General features: G+C 45.8%; 2 protein-coding genes across 2 annotated transcripts; one reads left to right on the top strand and one right to left on the bottom strand.

Annotated features, from left to right (window-relative positions):
* Positions 1–8,833: 8,833 nt before the first annotated feature.
* Positions 8,834–10,245, top strand: LOC118369795 (2-aminoethanethiol dioxygenase-like). Its single transcript, XM_035754498.2, has one exon. It carries the CDS (start codon positions 9,151–9,153, stop codon positions 9,898–9,900), a length of 750 nt encoding a protein of 249 aa, XP_035610391.1. The 5' UTR covers positions 8,834–9,150; the 3' UTR covers positions 9,901–10,245.
* A 132-nt stretch (positions 10,246–10,377) lies between these two features.
* LOC118369794 (early growth response protein 2b-like) lies at positions 10,378–13,311 on the bottom strand. Its single transcript, XM_035754496.2, has 2 exons — positions 12,970–13,311; positions 10,378–12,585 (listed from the first exon to the last, which is right to left on the bottom strand). The coding sequence occupies exons 1-2, from the start codon at positions 13,145–13,147 to the stop codon at positions 11,600–11,602; spliced, it is 1,164 nt and encodes a 387-aa protein (XP_035610389.1). The 5' UTR covers positions 13,148–13,311; the 3' UTR covers positions 10,378–11,599.
* Between the last annotated feature and the right edge of the window lie 285 nt (positions 13,312–13,596).

Here is a 13,596-nt window from a genome sequence, read left to right on the forward strand (position 1 = left end):
AATACAATGTCAGTGTAATAATACCATGTCAGTGTAATAATAACTGATCGGTCCTCTCAAGCCCTCTACCTTATAGTGGTGTAGTGGTCTTGTTGTAGCTGTACTCAAATATTCCAATAACATGTTGTCGTACCAAGCCCACAATAACGGACCGAACATACATAAAACAATCACGCACAAAAACCATGGGGAAAACGGAGGGTTAAATAATGAACATGTAATTGGGGAATTGAAACCAGGTGTGTAAAACAAAGACAAAACAAATGGAAATGAAAAGTGGATCGGCGATGGCTAGAAGGCCGGTGACATCGACCGCCGAACGCCGCCCGAACAAGGAGAGGGACCGACTTCGGCGGAAGTCATGACAGTACCCCCCCCCCCCCTTGACTCGCGGCTCCAGCAGCGCGTCGACACCGACTTCGGGGACGACCCTGAGGACGAGGCGCAGGGCAATCCGGATGGAGACGGTGGAACTCCCGCAGCAACAAAGGGTCCAAAAGGTCCTCCACCGGCACCCAGCATCTCTCCTCCGGACTGTACCCTTCCCACTCCACAAGGTACTGAAGGCCCCTCGCCCGACGCCTCAAGTCCAGTATGGCTCGAACAGCATACGCCGGGGCCCCCTCGATGTCCAGAGGGGGCGGAAGAATCTCATGCACCTCAGACTCCTGGAGTGGACCAGCCACCACCAGCCTGAGGAGAAACACATGGAACGAGGGGTTAATACGGTAATCGGGGGGAGCTGTAACTTGAAGCAAACCTCGTTCAGTCTACTCAGGACTTTGCATGGCCCCACAAACCGCGGGCCCGGCAGGGCAGGCGGAGGGGCAGGTTTCGATGCCTCACGGCCCATTGCAGGTGCACCGCAGGAGCCTCGATCTGGCACTGATGCCAAGGTGCCAGAACCGTCTGATACCCCAGTATGTACTGGAAGGGGGAGAGGTTAGTGGAGGAGTGGTGGAGCGAGTTTTGGGCCATCTCTGCCCAGGGGATGAACGCCGCCCACTCCCCCGGCCGGTCCTGGCAATAAGACCGCAGAAATATACCCACATCCTGGTTTACTCTTTCCACCTGCCTGTTACTCTCGGGGTGAAAACCCGAGGTAAGGCTGACCGAGACCCCCAGATGTTCCATGAATGCCCTCCAGACCCTTGACGTGAACTGGGGACCTCAATCAGACACTATAGCCTCAGGCACCCCGTAGTGCCGGAAGATGTGTGTAAACAGGGCCTCCGCAGTCTGTAGGGCAGTAGGGAGACCGGGCAAAGGAAGGAGACGGCAGGACTTAGAGAACCGATCCACAACGGCCAGGATCGTGATGTTACCCTGTGAGGGAGGAAGATCCGTGAGGAAGTCCACCGATAGGTGTGACCACGGCCGTTGTGGAATGGGTAAGGGCTGTAACTTCCCTCTGGGCAGGTTCCTAGGGGCCTTGCACTGGGCGCACACTGAGCAGGAGTAAACATAAATCCTCACGTCCTTGGCCAAGATGGACCACCAGTACTTCCCACTAAGGCAGAGGACTGTCCGACCGATGCCAGGATGACCAGAGGAGGATGACGTGTGGGCCCAATAGATCAAACGGTCGCGGACAGCAGACGGAACATACAGACGCCCAGCTGGACACTGGAGGGGAGTGGGCTCTGTACGTAACGCCCGATCGATGTCCACATCCAGCTCCCACACCACCGGTGCCACCAGACAAGAGGCCGGAAGTATGGGAGTGTGATCTATGGACCGCTCCTCTGTGTCATACATCCGTGACAGTGCGTCTGCCTTAGCGTTCTGGGAACCTGGTCTGTAGGACAGGGTGAAAACAAAACGGGTAAAGAACATGGCCCACCTTGCCTAACGAGGGTTCAGTCTCCTCGCCGCCCGGATGTACTCCAGAATGCGGTGGTCAGTCCAGATGAGAAAAGGGTGTTTAACCCCCTCAAGCCACTGTCTCCACGCCTTCAGAGCCTTGACAACAGCCAACAGCTCCCGGTCACCCACATCATAGTTTCGCTCCGCCGGGAGCTTTGGTGGCGTACCTGATCGCTGAGAGAGCACGGCTCCTATCCCAGCCTCGGACTCGTCCACCTCCACTATGAACACCAAAGAGGGATCCGGATGAGCCAACACAGGAGCAGAGGTAAACAGAGCCCTCAGGTGACCAAAAGCCCAGTCCACCTCAGCTGACCACTGCAGTCGTACCGGGTAGTAGTTGGCAAACCCTAGAAACCGCTGTACTTCCTTTACCGTGGTGGGAGTTGGCCAATTACACACGGCTGAAATGCGGTCACTCTCAATTTCCACCCCTGAAGTGGAAATCCGGTACCCTAGGAAGTAGACACTGTTGTAAGAACAGACATTTCTCAGCCTTGATGTACAGGTCATGCTCCAACAGTCGACCAAGCACCCTGCGCACCAGGGACACATGCTCGGCGCATGTAGCGGAGTATATCAAAATGCGTCGATATACACCACTACACCCTGCTCGTGCAGGTCCCGGAAAATCTTGTCTACAAAGGCCTGGAAGACTGATGGAGCATTCATCAACCCGTACGGCATGATGATGTACTCATAGTGCCCTGAGGTGGTACTAAATGCCGTCTTCCACTCGTCCCTCTCCCGGATACGCACCAGGTTGTAAGCGCTCCTGACATCCAATTTTGTGAAGAAGCGCGCCCCGTGCATTGACTCTATCGCACTGGCTATGAGAGGCAGCGGGTAGCTGTACCTCACAGTGATTTGGTTGATACCTCGATAGTCAATACACGGGCGCAGACCTCCATCCTTCTTCTTCACAAAAAATAAACTTGAGGAGGCAGGTGAAGTGGAGGGCCGAATGTACCCCTGCCCCAGGGATTCGGAGACATAGGTTTCCATAGCCGCCGTCTCCTCCTGTGACAGGGGATACACGTGACTCCTGGGAAGTGCTGCGTCTATCAGGAGATTTATCGCACAATCCCCCCGTCGATGGGGTGGTAATTGAGTCGCCCTCTTCTTACAGAAGGCGAGAGCCAAATCGGCATATTCAGAGGGGATGCGCACAGAAACCCCTAAACACCACCCCTTGAGAGCCCTCTGTTGCCACGAAATAGTGGAGTTATGACTTGCCAACCAGGGTAGGTCCAGCACCACGGGAAACGCAGGAGAATCAATAAGGAAAAGACGGATTCTCTCCCTGCGTAACCATGCCCAGTGGAGCGGTGGCCTCCCTAATTAGCCCTGACCCTAATGGTCGACTATTCTAGGGCATGCACAGGGAAGGGCATATCCACAGGAACAATGGGGATCCCTAAACTATGGGCAAATGGGCCTCCCGGGTGGCGCAGTGGCTCAGGGCGCTGTACTGCAGCGCCAGCTGTGCCATCAGAGACTCTGGGTTCGCGCCCAGGCTCTGTATTAACCGGCCGGGACCGGGAGGTCCATGGGGCGACGCACAATTGGCCTAGCGTCTTCCGGGTTAGGGAGGGCTTGGTCGGTAGGGATGTCCTTGTCTCATCGCGCACCAGCGACTCCTGTGGCTGCATCGGCTCCTGCAGACTGCATCGGTAGTGATCAATCAGGGCCCTGTCGTTCCATCCCGCGCTGGCGGCCAGGGTCCAGAAGTCCAAGGCGAACTCCTGTGCGCTCCTCGTCCCCTGCCTAAGGTGGAGCAGACTTTCACCCGCCGCTCTACCCTCAGACGGGTGGTCGAAAACTACTTTTGGGTGAACTCTGCATAATGGTCCACTTCTCCTTCTCCCCATACGGCGTTGGCCCACTCCAGGGCTTTCCCTGAGAGACAGGAGACGAGGGCGGACACGCTCTCACGTCCCCGAAGGAGCCGGGTGGACAGTCACCAAGTAGAGTTCCAGCTGGAGTAGGAACCCCTGGCATCCGGCAGCCGTCCCATCATACTCCCTCGAGAGCGTGAGCCGAATCCCACTGGGACCGGGTGAAGGAGGGGTGAACAGTGGTGCCTGTTGTAGTGGTGCCGGTGGAGATGCTGGAAGAACTCCTCCTCTCTCATCGGTCCATCGTCTGCAGCATGCGATCCATGGCGGTGCTAAGACGGTGCAACATAGTCACATGCTGCTGGACGCTTCTCCTGCTGTCTCCATTTTTTGGGTGTGTGATTCTGTAATGGTCTGGGTGTAGCTGGTGCAGAGGAGTCAGGCGCAGGACAGCAGAGATAAGTAACACAAGTAACTTTACTCAAATATTCCAATAACGTGTCGTAATACCGAGCCCACAATAACGGACCGAACATACATAAAACAATCACGCACAAAAACCATGGGGAAAACAGAGGGTTAAATAATGAACATGTAATATGAGATTTGAAACCAGGTATGTAAAACAAAGACAAAACAAATGGAAAATGAAAAGTGGATAGGCGATGGCTAGAAGGCCTGTGACGTCGACCGCCAAACGCCGCCCGAACAAGGAGAGGGACCGACTTCGGCGGAAGTCGTGACAAGTGGCTCCCGATTGTCGCAGCGGTCTAAGGCACTACATCTCAGTGCTAGAGGCGTCACTACAGACCCTGGTTCGATCCCAGGCTGTTTCACAACCGGCCATGATCGGGAGTTCCATAGGGTGGCGCACAATTGGCCCAGCGTCGTCTGGGTTAGGGAAGAGTTTGGCCGGCGTAGGCCGTCATTGTAAAATAAGAATTTGTTCTTAACTGACTTGCATAGGCAAAAATAAAGGTTAAATCTTTTTTTTTTGCTCTAGTTGGGACCAACTGTTCACTAACAAAGATTGGGGTAGAAGTAGAAGTTGTTTATAAGACTGTGTCAGTTAGCAGTTAGCCACTCCTTATTCATCCTTAGGGATAAGATAGCATGTGTGGAGACTGTCCAACAGCCCTGCTTCCTGCAAATACCCAGTGGAGTGTCGGGAGCGCACACATTGACTCGGGTTTGAGAGACCCAACAGCTCTAAGCACATTATATCCATCATGACCTTGAGAGTGATTCTGGAAAACATAAATCCTGTTTATTGCCCAAGTGTAGCATTCGATGTGAGGAATTTTTGGGGAAATAGACTTGTCTTGCCAAAGCACAGTGGATATCTGTTTAAGATTAAACCCCAAATAGCCCTATGTAATTTAACTGCAACAATTCCCTATTACCATACTGCTGTTTCACAACAAATCAAGCCAAGTGGAGTCCTCCACAACCTTGATGTTGTTTTCAAAGATGCTACTGCTGGTCTCGCAGAATTTCTAAGACACAGTGATAAATATACAAGTGGCGTATGGGGTTTGCTGGCAAAACAAGTCCACAAATAAACAGCTTCTTGCAGATATAAATCGTGCTTGTTTTGTTTGGACAGAAACACCACAATGGAAGCAAGGAGGCATGACAGAGTCCTCTTGCTTTAGCTATGCTTCTTGCTAAGCTTTGCTTTAAATTTAGCTCTCCAGAGTTTCCACCTGCTTCCATCGAGTTGATACCTCACACGAACCCCAAATAGGGTATCAACCTATTCAATCAAGAGTGCAAAACCCATTTATAATGTGGTTAGGCTATGCATAAAATGATCTGTTGCTGCAATATGCGGATCTGGGAGCCAAGAAGAAGAGGAACAAGGGAATGGACGTGGGCGTTTGTTACATTTCCTACACATGAGTGTATCCTATTTTTAGATTTTAATGTTGACTGTCATGGGTGCATGTGTGTGCGTGCTCTGAATATTGAGAATTCTGGAGGGAAAAGAACAAAAAACAACCCGATGAGGAACGATTACCAAATGTGCCACCATCTGTCACTCTTTTTAGATAACATGCAAAATAGCTTCCATGACAGGTCACACATGATTCATAAAATACATTTGGGTGGCCAAATTGTTAAAAGGCTATTTGGTTTTTGTAACCTACATTGGGCTTGCTGCTGGGTGAGATTAATAGACTCTCTTATTTTCCAGAGGAAATTCTACCATTCTTTCAATGTCTAATGCTGCTCAGCTTTTTCCATTGATAGAATAATAAATTAGTTTAGTCTTATATGGTAGGCATACTCATACTAAACTGCTGGCACTGCTGCTCTCTGTATGGTCCAGAATCAGTCAACTCATGTAGAAAGGTCAACAACCTCACAGCTGTTCCCCTTTAATGAGGTGAGGAATGGTATTTTGGTTATTGTAGTACATAATTAAGTAATAGTATTATCTCTCACAAATGTGTATTATTTAAGACGTGTAATTGAAAAGAGTATCATAAAAAATAGCATACACATTTCATATGCATTATTTTTTTATCTAATAATGATGTGTTTTAGGGGAGATAATCACTAAAACAATACAGAAACACACTACGGAAAAAGAAGGAACAGCATGTCAGAAATCAGCTCAATGCAATTGAAGAATCCATAGACTCTAACCACTTCTGGGAAAATTGGAAAACACTAAACAAACAACAACACGAAGAATTATCTATCCAAAATGGAGATGTCTGGGTAAACCACTTCTCCAATCTTTTGGTTCTATAACAAAGAACAAAGAGCAAAAACATATACATGATCAACTACAGATCTTAGAATCAACTATTAAAGACTACCAGAACCCACTGGATTCTCCAATTACATTGAATGAGTTACAGGACAAAATAAAAACCCTCCAACCCAAAAAGGCCTGTGGTGTCGATGGTATCCTCAATGAAATGATCAAATATACAGACAACAAATTCCAACTGGCTATACTAAAACTCTTTAACATCATACTTAGCTCTGGCATCTTCCCCAATATTTGGAACCAAGGACTGATCACCCCAATCCACAAAAGTGGAGACAAATTTGACCCCAATAACTACCGTGGAATATGTGTCAACAGTAACCTTGGGAAAATCCTCTGCATTATTATTAACAGCAGACTCGTACATTTCCTCAATGAAAACAATGTACTGAGCAAATGTCAAATTGGCTTTTTACCAAATTACCGTACAACAGACCATGTATTCACCCTGCACACCTTAATTGACAACCAAACAAACCAAAACAAAGGCAAAGTCTTCTCATGCTTTGTTGATTTCAAAAAGCCTTCGACTCAATTTGGCATGAGGGTCTGCTATACAAACTGATGGAAAGTGGTGTTGGGGGTAAAACATATGACATTATAAAATCCATGTACACAAACAACAAGTGTGCGGTTAAAATTGGCAAAAAACACACACATTTCTTCACACAGGGTCGTGGGTTAGACAGGGATGCAGCTTAAGCCCCACCCTCTTCAACATATATATCAACGAACTGGCGCGGGCACTAGAAAAGTCTGCAGCACCCGGCCTCCCCTGCTAGAATCCGAAGTCAAATGTCTGCTGTTTGCTGATGATCTGGTGCTTCTGTCACCAACCAAGGAGGGCCTACAGCAGCACCTAGACCTTATGCACAGATTCTGTCAGACCTGGGCCCTGACAGTAAATCTCAGTAAGACCAAAATAATGGTGTTCCAAAAAGGTCGAGTCACCAGGACCACAAATACAAATTCCATCTCGACACTGTTGCCCTAGAGCACACAAAAACTATACATACCTTGGCCTAAACATCAGCGCCACAGGTAACTTCCACAAAGCTGTGAACGATCTGAGAGACAAGGCAAGAAGGGCATTCTATGCCATCAAAAGAAACATAAATTTCAACATACCAATTAGGATTTGGCTAAAAATACTTGAATCAGTCATAGAGCCCATTGCCCTTTATGGTTGTGAGGTCTGGGGTCCGCTCACCAACCAAGACTTCACAAAATGGGACAAACACCAAATTGAGACTCTGCACGCAGAATTCTGCAAAAACATCCTCCGTGTACAACGTAAAACACCAAATAATGCATGCAGAGCAGAATTAGGCCGATACCCACTAATTATCAAAATCCAGAAAAGAGCCATTAAATTCTACAACCACCTAAAAGGAAGCGATTCACAAACCTTCCATAACAAAGCCATCACAAACAGAGAGATGAACCTGGAGAAGAGTCCCCTAAGCAAACTGGTCCTGGGGCTCTGTTCACAAACACAAACACACCCTACAGAGCCCCAGGACAACAGCACAATTAGACCCAACCAAATCATGAGAAAACAAAAAGATAATTACTTAACACATTGGAAAGAATTAACAAAAAAACAGAGCAAACTAGAATGCTATTTGGCCCTACACAGAGAGTACACAGCGGCAGAATACCTGACCACTGTGACTGACCCAAAATTAAGGAAAGCTTTGACTATGTACAGACTCAGTGAGCATAGCCTTGCTATTGAGAAAGGCCGCCGTAGGCAGACATGGCTCTCAAGAGAAGACAGGCTATGTGCTCACTGCCCACAAAATGAGGTGGAAACTGAGCTGCACTTCCTAACCTCCTGCCCAATGTATGACCATATTAGAGAGACATATTTCCCCAGATCACACAGATCCACAAAGAATTCGAAAACATATCCAATTTTGAAAAACTCCCATACCTACTGGGTGAAATTCCACAGTGTGCCATCACAGCAGCAAGATTTCTGACCTGTTGCCACGAGAAAAGGGCAACCAGTGAAGAACAAACACCATTGTAAATACAACCCATATTTATGCTTATTTATTTTATCTTGTGTCCTTTAATTATTTGTACGTTGTGTATATATATATATATATATATATAATATGACATTTGTAATGTCTTTACTGTTTTGAAACTGTTGTATGTGTAACGTTTACTGTTAATTTTTGTTGTTTTTCACTTTATATATTCACTTTGTATGTTGTCTACCTCACTTGCTTTGGCAATGTTAACACATGTTTCCCATGCCAATAAAGCCCTTGAATTGAATTGAATTGAATTGATAAATACAGTTCATTATTAAATCACATTTCCCATGATGCCCCGCGTTACGTACGAAGCGTTTTCTTTGCGGACGTGTGTGAAAGATATCCATGAATGGTGTGATGGGAGATACATTTGCGGTTGTGCCAGGCAGTGTACCCCTCACTTAAAATTGTATTAGATCTTCTGCTTTATTTATGTTTTATTTGAATGTGAAGTTGGAATATATATTTCACTGGGTTTAATCAATCATTATCAAGGAGAGAGAGGCAGGCAGAATCATCGGCAGCTGTGCTTGGAGCCCTAGCCTGCTGCTAAAGCTAGCAAGCGCGAGACTTGTGTAGAATTACAGGACAGCGCTTCACGGGCTAGTTAGCGATCATGCTTCGAGACAACATGACCTCCATCGTACAGAAAATTGCTAGACAGGCGCTTGTAACTTTTAGAAACCCATCTTCATTTGGTGATAAAGCGTTTTTGGGTAATCAATGTAAACTCCAAAGCCTCATGACCGAAATCAGAGCTGCGGATCTGAAGATCGCTCCAAGGAAAGTTGACAGCGCTTCTACGCCTTTGCCACACAACCCCCCGGTCACATACATGCACATATGCGAGACAGACGAATTCAGCATGGGGGTGTTTCTGCTAAAAAGCGGTGCTTCCATCCCCTTGCACGACCACCCGGGAATGTACGGAATGTTGAAAGTTATGTATGGCAAGGTCAGGATCACCTGTTTTGACAGGTTGGACAAATCAACTAGCGTGGCCAGTGACACGCAATTCAGCCCTCCACTGCTACCTTTTCAGAGAGGTGCGCTGAGGAGGTCGATACTCGGGTCGGTCGGGGAGTTTACAGAAGAAAGCGGGCCGTGTATCTTGACCCCTGACCGAAACAACCTTCACCAAATCGATGCAGTCGATGGGCCCACCGCTTTCCTCGATATTTTGGCACCTCCATATGATCCAGACGACGGGAGAGACTGTCATTATTATAAAGTTCTGCAGTCTGTCCCGGATTCTGAGGACAAAAAGGCTGACGGTCAAAAAGAAGTTTGGCTGATGGAAGTATCCCAACCTTCTGAATTCTGGTGTGGTGGTGAACCATACCCCGGCCCTGAAGTGAAGATCTGAAGCGCACAAGCTATGAACGCTGAATTGATTTGTGAACAATTGATTCTCAGGAACATGTCAAAACAATATGTAAATGTATGACGATCATGATTCCTACAATTATGGAATGGGATGTGTCACAGTGCTGTGTAATGGGAAAACATGTCTTGTGAACTAAAAGCACTTATCCTAAATTGGACTATGCATTTAGCCTGTAATGAAAGTACTTAAGCAGTTGATAAATTGTGATCTTTGCACATCAGCTCTTAATGTATCTGAATTTTTGATAAGCATTTCATGTCTTGAAATGAACTGAAACCATACACATTACTCAAAATAAAAACATAAAGGTGTATTAAAACTAAATGGCTAATTGGTGGTGTTAAAGCACTTTAAAATGTCGAAATCCATGATTTGCTCAGCATGTTTTGATTGGGTCAAACTCCATTATTTGAGTTAATCCCATGGGACATGGATTACTGAATGACCATTTTATAAATTGCTTCATTAATTGAGCTTCCCTAATTAAACTTAAATCCCATAATAACCTTGCTTGCTTCATCTTGGGAGCTTGGCTCAATGTGCTGTGCTTTTAGGAGAGCACTATTGAATTCATTGCTTGTGACCTAGGGGCCTCTTGTGGACATACTGGGTATTACCTCAGAAGGACAATGTGACTAGTTGCTCACTGTACTATTGGAGTTTTTACAGCATAAACCTTGACCTATACAGTAAGTAGCCTATAGTCTACTTTCAAATGACCAAAATAAGACCAAAAAAGAAAAAACATTCTACAACACAAAGTGGATTTCATTGTTGTTTAAATAATAAACCATGTCCTTTGTCCAGTTATTTAATTTGGATGAGTTTTAAGAATACATTAGTGAAACAATGAACAAACACACAAACAAGCAGTTATCTATGTCACCAACGACAACATATTCTACATTTATTGCAAGAAGCATCAAGTCAGTTAAAGAACAATGCTCAGTGTGTAAAAACATGTCAAATAAACGTATTTCTCCTTAGTTACTTTCTGTAATGATCTTACACAGATTTTACTTTCATCTTCATCCAACAAGTAACAGGAGATAAAACATTTTTTTAAACTTGAGCAATTCAGTTCTTAATTGTCTCTCTTGACAGTACAGCGCTTCCAGTTTTTACACAAATGGGACTCTAACCCCCCACTCTCAAAACTGGATGTGAGGATAATATACAGGAACTACATGCCCCTGGCCAGACCACTCAGCTCTGTGATATTGGTCATAGCACTCCTTTCCCAGCTATAATGCAGGAATACCCATCATGGTCTCATCTATTGTGGGAAGTCTCTCAACACTGGCAAAAGTGAGGCTACTTGCTGGCTGATATACCACTCAGTGTTTTAGCTGAGTCTTGCTCCTTGCTTGCTATTCAGCATACCTGACTATTTCCCCACCTACTCTATTGAAAAACGTTCTATACTGAGCACTTGTGTTTGTGCACATTTACAGTTAAGCTATGAAAAAATGTATTCTATACCTAATATAAATGTGATAGCTCTGTCCGTTTATGTTGTTATTCTTTCAGCACCATATATCCAAATGCATTAGTCAACCTTAATTAACCCTAGTCTGCTAAATTCAGTGTGAATGTTTGATTTGGATATTATTTAATGAATTGGTGCTGCAGGGAAACATAATTTATCTTAATGTTTAAAACCATTCTGCCTGGGTCATTATGATGACTTTTTCTCTTTCTGTCTTAAGTGGATTTTCGTGTGTCTCCTTCTTTCATCACTCCTGGCAAACTTTCTTCCACAGTGGTCGCAGGAGAAGGGTTTTTCTCCAGTGTGTGTCCGGATGTGCGTAGTGAGGTGGTCGCTGCGACTGAAACTGCGCATGCAGATCCGACACTGGAAGGGTTTGTGCCCTGTGTGGATCCTAACGTGTCTGCTCAGCTCGTCCGACCGCGAGAACCTCCTATCGCAGCTCTCTGCTGGGCAAGGGTATGGTCGCTCATGGACAGGCGTTTTGCTTGGGAGGTTTGGATACTTTCTCGGTCTCAATATTGGCCTCAGGGGTAAGTTCGAAGTGTTGTAGGGGTTTGGTGGACAAGAGCCCTCTATCGCAGGTCCCCCAAGCGTAAAATTCCTTATTGTGTTCAGAGGTGTCAGAGGTGGTGGAACCCTCAGAGAGTCCAGTGAATATGGTAACGCTTTCCTGTCAGGAAATGCCTGGATGTCTCGTTGGCAGTTTGGCTGGAAGAACCCGCTGTAGTCAGGCATGATGTTTAAGAGTGCGCTGTCCACTGTCGACTTTGGTGATGTATAGGATGAGTACGACGGCTGTGGATAAGACATGGGGCAGGTCGGCGTTGCCAGGTAGGTTGATTGATCCTGGTACATTTCCCCGGTACAAGAGTAAGACGGCGTAGCATACATGTGGTTTATATCGTGTTGACTCTGCGCCATGGTGCAGCTCACAGTTCCTGCGTAAAGGTTTGGTGGTTCAGGCGAGGGCGAGGTAGACACCGGGGACGAAGCTGCCACCCTTATGTCAGCACTAGCTACGTTAATGGCACCCCCGGGATTCCAGTATTCTACACCTCTAGAATTGATCGAGACCTTCCCGGTGTATGCCACAGCCTGAGTGCGCGGTGGCTGCGTAAAGTTGCCGTGGTAAATAAACTCGAGGGTGCCCCTTTCTTCACTAAAACAATCACCTGCGAAGCAAAGAAAAAATAAATGTTAGTTATGTCTCCAAAAAAACGTTGATTATTGCTTTTACGCAAGGGTTTTTACTTTAACGCGTTTTGTTTTTCGCGCGGTTGCGCACCACTTTGTGGTTTTGTAATGGGTATGTAGGAGGTTTCAAGTCACATAACGATGAAGAACAAATACATTGACTTACCATAGCAGACCATCTACTTGATTAATATTGACCAATAATATGGATTATCGTCAATTTAGGATAATCTCAAATATGACTAATAATGCATTTTAATCCTCAAATGTTTGTAAAGTTGATGAGGACATATGGCTTCTTTTGGCCATAACAGCTAAATAGAAATTAATATTTAACAAGAATATATGAAATTAATTCTTACCCCCCTTGGTTTCACCCAATTGGCCGTGCTGTTTCCAATATGACTCAACTTTTAACCCAGTTCCCGTCTCTGGCAATGATGCGGATATTTCCTCTTCCATTGAATAGATTACCTCTTGAATATCTTGTATAAAACTACTGGTGGGTACCCAAACTTTGTCAATAGTTTTAGCTGTCATTTTTTTGACAAGACGGTGCGCTTCAAGCCTTTACGCGCCTTTACGCACACAATATATAACCTTCAGCTGTCATGGTAAAAACTCTCCAATGCAGTATTCTCTGCCATATCATATAGTGTTCCCTACGCATGGGAAATATCATCTCATCTCGTTATATTATGGGGATGCAATATTGTAATATGCATTTAAAGGGAGTCTCTGAATGTCCCGGAGCGTCACTGACCATACAAGGACTTGGTGGTTAAAAAAGGAAAAGGTTGGGCTAGGGTTGGGTCTCAGGCTTGATGACGACATCAATGAACACTTGTCAATGAATTTAAAAAATACATAACCAAAATTACTTTTATTTTTGCATCGTTGTTGTTAGCCTGTTTAAGTTGAGTAAATATTAACACATGTATGGCCTATTTTATTATCAATATAATAATCGGCATGCTGCCAAAAGCCTG

Source organism: Oncorhynchus keta, chromosome 36, assembly GCF_023373465.1.
Source record: "Oncorhynchus keta strain PuntledgeMale-10-30-2019 chromosome 36, Oket_V2, whole genome shotgun sequence".
Taxonomy (NCBI): domain Eukaryota; kingdom Metazoa; phylum Chordata; class Actinopteri; order Salmoniformes; family Salmonidae; genus Oncorhynchus; species Oncorhynchus keta.

Excerpts from the sequence above, each read along its gene's own strand:
- LOC118369795 (XM_035754498.2), top strand. The coding sequence starts at position 9,151 with ATGCTTCGAGACAACATGACCTCCATCGTACAGAAAATTGCTAGACAG.
- LOC118369794 (XM_035754496.2), bottom strand. The coding sequence starts at position 13,147 with ATGACAGCTAAAACTATTGACAAAGTTTGGGTACCCACCAGTAGTTTT. Across the intron at positions 12,586-12,969 it reads ATTGGGTGAAACCAAGGGGG|GTGATTGTTTTAGTGAAGAA; the intron begins GTAAGAATTAAT and ends TTTGCTTCGCAG.